Here is a 9,367-nt window from a genome sequence, read left to right as displayed (position 1 = left end):
AGGGAATCTGAAGACCCAACAGTGAAACCAGCATTCATTTAGCTTATTAGGGTTATTTTCTTTGAACATTTTTAATATGTACACACAACACCTTTCACTTATATAGGAAATTTTTGTACAAACCCATTTTCTCTAGCACAAGAGGGGTATGTCAGAGTTCACGATTGCCATCTACAGCAGATCATTGCTAGCTCTGCTCAGACTAACGATGCATGGAATTAAAACTTAATGTTTTCACCAGAGCCTTGATGCCTTTCATTCCCTACAATCCCCAAAAGGTAACAAAACAAAAAGAGATGAAACACTGTAAACATACTTAAAAGTACATCAGTCCAAAATGGATTCACATCCAAAGCAAGAAATCAAATATTTCCACACCTTTGTGTAGAAAGCCTCTCCAAATTAAAATGATGATGGAGGAGAAGGAGGAAGAGGAAGAAGAAGAAGTGGCTTACAATCACCTTCCCTTTCTTTCCCCACAACAGACACCCTGTGAGGTAGGTGGAGCTGAGAGAGCTCTGAGAGAACTGTGACTGACCCAAGGTCACCCAGTTGGCTTCATGTGGAGGAGTGGGGAATCAAACCCGGTTCTCCAGATTAAAGTCCTGCCACTCTTAACCACTACACCAGACTGGCTCTCTTTCCCCCTAAATAATGAGAAACACCGTGGGTTGGATCTCACAGGACTGTTCGGCTAACAGTGGCACTCTCTCCTGACTCTTGAGTCAAGGAAAGGCTCTTTGCCTGGGGGATGCTGCCATTTTTGGCATAAAAGATCCGTAGGATCCAACCCAGTGATTTGAAGGTCAGGTTCTGATGGTGTTATCATGCACTGTACAAAACCTCTATGGTTCCATCAGCCATTAGGCTAAAACCCAGGCCAAAGACTCAGACCTGATGAAAACTGTTTGCAGGACCCTTAGCAGAAAAGAGGTAAAAAAGATTAAAGCTATAGTGTGGATTTAGTCCAATTTAAACTCAGGCTTCTATGCTGCCAGAGGACTTATCAAGGGAGATTTCTTCTCTTCGAGTCCAAGATCTTGTGTAGCAGGTGAATCATCAACTGGACAGCCTTTGGCCTTAATAGGCTACAACAGGAAGTAGGAGGAGACAGCTGGAAGGAAGATACAGCTCTGTGGACATGGGGAACCCCAGAAGTAGAGTAAAGGAGACAGGCACGTTTGGTCCTGGTATGAGGCAGCTAGGGAACCAAACGCTTTTGCCCTCACCTAAATGCAAGCCACGACCAGTCTCACAACACAGAATTTCAAAACAGACCCTTAAAGATTAAAAAAGGTAGGAAGCAAGAAGGCCAACAAGCTGGCTAGAGAATTTGCATTGTTCAACGTCTTTTCATTACTGCCATATCTTGATCTCTCCATCCCAACCACAGGTAGCAAGAAGGGACGGGAGGATGGGGTGAAAAGTGGTGTCCACACAAGCCGACCTGTGCGCAGACAACGTGCGTGCAATTCGAGCCGTACGATAGCTGTAGAAAAACACTTTGCCCTCCGAACTCCCGGTCACGAGAAGTGTCCCATCTGGAGAGAACTCACAGCGGACGGCAAACCCTTCAACCTGTATGAGTCAAAGAATGAAAGAGTTTTGATAAAGCAAGACGCTTAATTAAGGAAACGTTGGTATGATCTATAACCTCCTGGAATTTCGCAGTGCAATAAACATGTCAATTTTAGCCATAATGCTTTAATTGCTTCCCCAGGTGTTTATTAAGACAGTCCCATTAAGGGCTTTACATTGTTAGTGGCAGTCAGTGTATACGAGAGCGGGCTATTAGCAATTAATAATTCTCTCGGTTATTTTAAGCTCTGCCCACGCTTCAATTTCATTCTAAATTGACTAAAATATAGAGAACGGGGTTGAAGTCTATTAATTTTTATCCCTGTTATAAATCAACAGCATAAGCAGGCATGCTAAAAGGACTATAAAAGAGCATGCTATACATTTCCACAGACCACCCACCTTATGGCCTTCATATCTCTTCTTTTTGTTGATTCGGTAGGGTCGAAGGCTTGAGAACAAGGCCATGTAGTTGCCGTTTGTCTGAGCCACAAAGATCGAGTCTTTCGGGTGAGGTGTTAGACAGGGACAGGTATAGCGCTCCTGGAAGGGGTTGGGGGAAAGTGACAGAAAGGTGTATTTAATAAAACTGGGTTGTATCCCCACTGCTCTGCCCAGGTCAGACATAATGGTCAAGGATGGGGTGCTTGTCCCTAGGAATTGATTTGATTTATTGAATTTCTACCCCACCCTCCCAGTCAAGGCTGGCTCAGGACAGCTTACATAAAATCAGCATAGAATTTACAATAAAAATAAAATATAGGTGTCATGATCTGGGCTGTGCCACCAGAGGCCTACTAGGCTCAGGGAGCCTGGCTAGCAGTAGGTAAGGCTGGACCTACAACTCCCAGAAGCCCTTGAGAGGTTTTGGAGCCAAAATTGACCAATAGGAAAAGAGGAAGGCTTCGAATAAAAGATCTGGTGCAGCAGGAAAAGCTGTTCTTCCCAGAGGGCAGAGCCAGAAGGAAGGCTGCTGTGGGGAAGAGACCCTCATCCTGAGGGAAGGGTGAGTAGTCTAGTGTCACTTGGAATAGTGAGCTAGGGACAATATATATTTAGACGCATTAGGGCATTTGATTTCTTTTCTTTTCACCCACTTACTGTTATATTTCTGCACCTTGTTTGTTTGACCTCCTATACAATAAATTATTTTCATTGTTCACTCTGCCTGGTCCTCCTGCCTATTATTCGGCAAAAAGGGAGGTCTAAAGGTCTTGGGAGGGTGCTCTGGGCCTTCTCAAGAGAGCCTGGCACCAGAGTGGTGGCAGCGTCAGGTGACACCCCACCTGAGCCGTAACAATAGGTTAACAGCAACAATTAACAATTCTAAAACTATTTAAACCATAAGACACAGTAAGGTGCTAGTATCTGTGATTTCACAGCGGTTGTTGTTACTCAGTTCTCTCTCCTCGGAGTCAGCTCCTTGATCTTCTTAGAATCAGAAGTGGCCATAGGGTTGCGAGCTCCAAGTTGGGAAACAGCTGGAGATTTTGAGGGTGGGGCCTAATGAGGGTGGGGTTTAGGGAGGGGCTTTAATGGGGTATAATGCCACAGAGGGCACCATCCAAAGCAGCCATTTTCTCCAAGTGAATGGCTCTCTCTCTGTTGCCTGGAGATCAGTCATAATCTCGGGAGATCTCCAGCCTCCACCTGGAGGCTGGCAAACCTAAGTGGCCAGCAGTTTTGTGTCACATCTTATGCTGTAGCGTTTATTTAAATGCCATTCTGATGGTCAAGATCCTGTGCATAATCATAAACATCATATTGTCAGGGAGGAAATATGCTACAGGTAGCATCCATACTGGGCCATTTCGTCTGACTGAGAAAGAAGAAATGACTCCCAGGCAAAAGTCAGCCATTGTAGAACAAAAAAGGCAGGAAAACAAACAATGCAAGTTGTCTTGGCTCAGTAAATACTGTTTATGGTGGCTCAAAGTGAAAACTGCCTTCTCAGTGCGTTGGGAGTGCGCCCAAGCACCCATCTGAAAGATTAGAAATGGAAATGTATGAAACTAAAGGCAATTTTTTGTAATTGTTTACCAAAAAAATCACCCTCAATTTCATGCGAGCTCTGAAGAGAGAAGTAAACTGCCCCATTCAATAAAACTCTCTCTTTTTTCGCACAGAAATCATCCTTGTTTAAGCTGCTGAATACATCAAAATTGAGCGCTCTGCTGTTTCTTATTCACTGAAGCACACTGCCTTTGAAGTGCAAATGACTAACCTGCTATCACAATTTATGTACAGGATTGTACATCTGCAGATCTGGACAAAGGCGTAATCACGGAAGTTGGGAATGGAGAAGTCCCATTATATCAACCACTCCATCTCTCTGCCAGGGCAGGATTGTTCTTTTCAGAGATATACGGACACCAACTGTCCTCCTTCTTTATTTACATTTTTTTGAAAAAGACTGAACTGCCATGGTGCCTCCCGCAACGTTTCAGCCATCTTTGTTTGAAACTGATGAAAACCACATAGGAAATGCCTTGTTTTGTTTTTAAAAACCACTCAGATCAGCATATCGCACACACCCCTGTAGGGAAGGCAACATCAAGGATGGTCCCAGCTTCACGTTTTTTTCTGCAGAAGGTGCAGGAAATTCACAGTTAAGAATGTGAAGGCTAGGACTCAGCTCTGCCCAAGGGCCTGAGCATGAAATCCAAGAACTGGTTCATGCTTCATCCATATGTAAACACATTATTTACTAAATTAAATTTCTAAACCACCTTCCCCTGTAAAACAGGGCTCAGGGTGGGGTACAACAACAAAAACACAATCATGAATTAAATTCATAGTTAATTCAATTCAATTCAATTTATTACAGGTCTATATGACCGAAGTCTTGACCAGAAGAAAATGCAAAAGGGGGGTAAAATAGGTACATAAAATTAACATAACATATGACAAGGTGCATAATTACAATCACATAAAACCCAGGCTGAGTCCAGAGATTAAAAATTACCTAACTACACTTGGGGCGGAGCCAACTAAAAATGCATAGTTAAAACAATAAAAATACGACAATTGGCCTAATTAGATGGCGCTAAGCAACTTCAGATTGTGGTGCCCCGCCGGGGGGGGGGGGGGAAAAGGAGGGCCTAGGTGGGAACTGTTACTGTCCTCAACCAAATGCCTGGCGGAACATCTCTGTCTTACAGTGTCAGCTAGCTGCCATTTTATGTTGCTTCTGTCCTTCCGTTCCCGCTTGCTCGCAGCTCAGCAGCTTTGCGTAAACATTGCCTCGGAGACCGTGGGAGCTGGCTCAGCTAGACAGCGTTATCAGTCTGGCCTTCTGAGGATGGGAGGGCTTGCGGTCCACCACTGGTGTGAATCTTTCTGCTCTCAGGGGCCCTGCGAGTCTCCCGCTCATTATGTAACTTCCCGCCAGGAGAATTCCCGCCCGCACGCTCGAAGTTCATTTGCTTAGCTATTTGCCTCGTCTGGCTATATGTACGGATGTTCCCGCCCTATAGTTATTCCTAACAATAATCCTGTGGATATGGTCCTGGTTTTGTACTCTAATAAAGCATAACGCTTCTCAGGAAACGTGTGTGAAGAGTTACTTGCTGTGGAACCTGACATACAGGCCCTGCAGAACTGCATTAAGTTCCACAGGACACAGATGTTGTTCGGCAGAGAGTTCCACCAGGATAGAGCCAGGGCCAAAACCGCCCTGGCTCTGGTCGAGGACAGTTGTATGTTTCTTGGGCTGGGGATCACCAGTAAGTTCTTATCTGCAGAGTGCAGTGCTCTTCTGGGGGTATACCAGGAGAGGAGATCCCGAATATACGTGGGTTCCAGACCGTTTAGGGCACAGTCAAGGGGCAGGAACAAGTTATCATGATCCTTCTACGTGTAGCATGCCAACTACCACTATCAGCACCAAGAGCTGTAGGTAAAAACTGCACATCAGCTAGCAAAAAGTATGAAAAAATAGCATTGCTCCACAATCTGCATCAGAAAGCGCTCCAGCATATGCTCCATTACAAGAAATGTCATTTGCACAACAGAAGTTCCCAAATAGTCCGACTGTCATCACAGCTGCTATTAAAGTTCAAAAGCTTTATTAAGCACATTTTCCAGTTCCTAGTCGCTTGCTGACCTCAAAATCAAGATGCAAAACCAGCAATCTGAAACTAGCATCCCATCTTTAAGAAATGAAGGCTGCAATACTGTGATTTTTTTTTTTAAGTGTGATTTTAGCATGCAATTTTAGCTTGGATTATTTTTCAATTTTCTGGAAACCGCCTTGATCTCCTATGGCATTTCAGTAAATAAAACCCTAAACATATGTAGTTTGTAAGTACATCATTTACATTCAATGGGATTTACTTCTGATTGAGATGGATCAGCCTTTTTCCTTGGGGTAGGAGGGCACAGTTCTCTGTGATACTGAGGCAGGCAAAATACATCTACAGTACTGCCCGAGCAAATCGCCCAAGACAATTGAAGCAGACCAAAGCTGATTTAAAATGAGGAAATTACGCTAGCACTTTATTATGATTTGGTTTTGACATTGTATTTATATTAATTGGTGTTGTGGTTTTATATGTATTGTTGGAATTTTATCCTGTTGTTGTAAGTCACCCTGAGCCGGCCTTGGCCGGGAGGGAGGGATAAAAATCAAATAAATCAAGTCAAGAAATTGTCATTAGATGCTAACTTTTGACGACCAGGTGATCTAGAAGTTTTAACAACAAAAACAGTCAGCGAATAATCCTCTTACATGGAAAATCTGGTTGGAGATCTTTGCACCTGTTTGGAAGTCCCAAGCAATGATGGTACGGTCAGCTGAATCTTGGCTCACCGCGTCCGTGCTGGTAAGGAATTCTTTTCCTTCAGGGAGGAACATGATATCCAAGGTTTGCTGTACTGCAGCTTTGTACGCTTTAATTGCCTATGGCAGGGGAAAAAGCATGAAATATATTTGAGAAACTGTACAATGGAGCAACCAGCCATGCTAACGCAACCCTCCATGGTCTCCGTGCCGCTCACTCAGCCCTCTCTCCCCAGTTTTGTTTGAGGGGGACCAGCGGACCCTCAGGGGCAGCACAAAGTGGGGGTCCTGCATTAGAAGGGGGGAGATTGGCAAACGTTGCTGCCTCCTCTTTTGCACATGGAAATGCTGTCCTGTTGGAAGAAGTGTATGCCTAGATAAATGCTGTTTTTCCAAAGGCTGCTTGTGTGTTACCTTTCCATCTAGATCCAGACTGGCTAGTGCAAACTGAAGTAGTGGCTGGAAGGAAGTCAGTTCAAGTTAAGGGGAAAAAGTGAACGAAGAGACAATATATTCCTAGGGTTTGCCAACCTTCCCACACGGACACCAGCATCCAAACAGTTCTGTGGCCGGATTAATCAAAACTATGTTTTGTTGTCATGTGAAAAGACCCACAGGATCCTTTGGCTTATTTGCATTCTTTTCCCCTTCCCTTCCATCTGGCCAGTTAGTGATTTATTTAGTTGTTAAAATGCGTAAGCAGGCATCACAGTGAATATCTTGGTCGACCATTCCTGCACAAGTGGACACTTCCACCATATGTGAAAAAGTACCAACAGCGTTCTCACACCTCCAGCAAACATCAGATACATCCTTTGTCTTGGAAATGTGGACTAATTTACCTGGTGTATTGTACCACCTGTAAAGCAACTTATAACCATCTACACATAGACCAGTGTTCAATGAAACAATTGTGATATTTTTATGCTAGTTAAGCCGGATAGTTACTGATGGATAGTCACTGATGGATCCATCGTATCCTGAATGGGTTTCTTGTGGTCTAAGTACCTGATATAGTTTGCCTAACAAGCCCTTTTGCATAGAGGGTTTCACCAATAATAACTTAATTTTAGTCAAGATTCTAACATCATCTCTGTTTAAGCTGCAAAAAAACCCAACTTTTAATTTATAGGTAATGGAAAAGCTAAACTTCTTCTGGAGCCATCCTATTTGTTACTCTGACATAGGAGACAACTGCATGTCATTTCAGATGCTGTGGGTGTAAGGATCCAGGGCTTGCATTAATTGGTATTATGCCTAGCCTGCAAAGAAGGGGTGTATGGACCAGTACTAAATATGTTGATAGAGGCTACCATCTGACTGCACAGTTTTGGAAGTGAGCCAAACTGTACCAGACATTCAGGAATGGATCAGGAAGGTCTGGTTTGTAAGGTTGATTAATAAATTTTCAATGTATACACACATCTTGGAAAGAACAGACTATGAACATGAGCTATTTTATACCATTTTCAACCATTTATTAAATACTGGAGCAATAACAACAGAATTAACAACATACAGCAAGAAATAATATTGACCATCTAGATGAGGATACTGTTAAAGGCTGCGTACCATTGATACACCTAGAATCTGGTCTGTTTGAACTATGCTTGCTGAGCGAACTAAGTTTCATTTAAGTGTAACATTTCTCTCTTTTCCTCTTTAATCTAGATAGATGGCTTTCCATGAGGTAGAAGAAGAGAAGAAGAGAAGAGATTGGATTTATACCCCGCCCTTCACTTGGAGTCTCAGAGCGGCTTACAAACTCCTTTCCCTTCCCCTCCCCACAACAGACACCCTGTGAGGTGGGTGGGGCTGAGAGAACTCTAACACAAACTGCTCTTTTTCAAGGACAGCTGTGCCAGAGCTTGTGACTGACCCAAGGTCACATCAGCAGGTGCAAGTGGAGGAGTGGGGAATCAAACCCGGTTCTCCCAGATTAGAGTCCGCACACTTAACCACTACACCAAACTAACGGGATTCTTTTGTGTTAATATGCTGAACATCGTACATTGTTCCACAAATACGTTGCAAAATTTAAAAATAATTCCTTTCCTTTAAAAACTGTGTAAAGCTGGCCTTTCTGCCAGAAACCGAGACGCAAAGCAAGTAACAGAAATACAACAATTTTAGCACAAATGTAAATTTTTTAAAAAACATAGACATTACAAGAAATTCTGAGAAATCAGCCAGCTTAATTTAAATGTGACACTCCTAAAAACCGTAGCCCCCACCCAGTTTCTGCAGTGCAGAGTAAAATTTCCAAAGCCTTACAAGTACAGAAAGAGCTTGACAGTCTGGCACATCTTCTTGCAAACTTATTGCCCATGAATTCATTGAACAGCTTGTCTATTAACGTTGTGAGCCAGCCAACTAAATTAAAGCGGTTTCATCTGCTGCTACCTTGTGGCTAGTTGACTTGTGGAACTCACAGCCACAAGATGTGGCGATGGCCCTGCTAGACATATATGAAAGGGTGTTGGGTAGATTGATGAGGGACTGGTCTATCGTTGGCGATTAGCTGTCATTGGCTATTAGCCATGATAGACAAATGGGACCTCCAGGTTCAGAGCCAGAATGCCCGGAATGCCCCGAAGCGGTCAGCAAATGCAGGCTACTGCCAACAGGCCCGGCTTGTGGGCCTTCCTGTGTCATAAGACAGGCCACTGTTGACATCAAGATGCTGGGCTGGGTGGACCTGATCCAGGACGACTAGTCTTATTTTCCTGTGCTCAAATTTGTTTCAAGAGGAAGGCTGCGACTTACCCTGAAGGCTTAAAAGCATGTGTACGCTTTTAACTAAACATCTACAACATTACTTGTTTTATAACCAAGCATATTGTAGACAAGTGTTACAGTTTCATATTTTAGCAATCCCTATTCTTTAGCAACACATTCTCTTAGGAATCTCAAGTTTTATTTATTCGCTTAAAATATTTATATGTCTGCTTTTTCTCTCGACAGCTTAGAAACCAAGGTTGCTTCAGAGAAAGGCAGGTGAGCCTATGG

At 43.4% G+C, this 9,367-nt stretch overlaps 1 protein-coding gene across 1 annotated transcript in view; it reads right to left on the bottom strand.

Annotated features, from left to right (window-relative positions):
• Positions 1-612: 612 nt before the first annotated feature.
• The window catches only part of WDR25 (WD repeat domain 25), a 152,686-nt gene continuing 143,931 nt past the window's right edge, over positions 613-9,367 (bottom strand). The window contains exons 4-6 of the mRNA XM_015424446.1: positions 6,308-6,478; positions 1,981-2,121; positions 613-1,578 (exon numbers count right to left, since the gene is read on the bottom strand). Coding sequence (XP_015279932.1) covers positions 1,357-1,578; positions 1,981-2,121; positions 6,308-6,478 — 534 coding nt within the window. The 3' untranslated portion in view covers positions 613-1,356. The remainder of the gene's footprint in view (positions 1,579-1,980; positions 2,122-6,307; positions 6,479-9,367) is intronic.

This window comes from Gekko japonicus, unplaced genomic scaffold, assembly GCF_001447785.1.
Source record: "Gekko japonicus isolate JY-2015 unplaced genomic scaffold, Gekko_japonicus_V1.1 scaffold44, whole genome shotgun sequence".
Classification (NCBI taxonomy): Eukaryota; Metazoa; Chordata; class Lepidosauria; order Squamata; family Gekkonidae; genus Gekko; species Gekko japonicus.
This window is presented reverse-complemented; position numbering and strand designations above follow the sequence as displayed.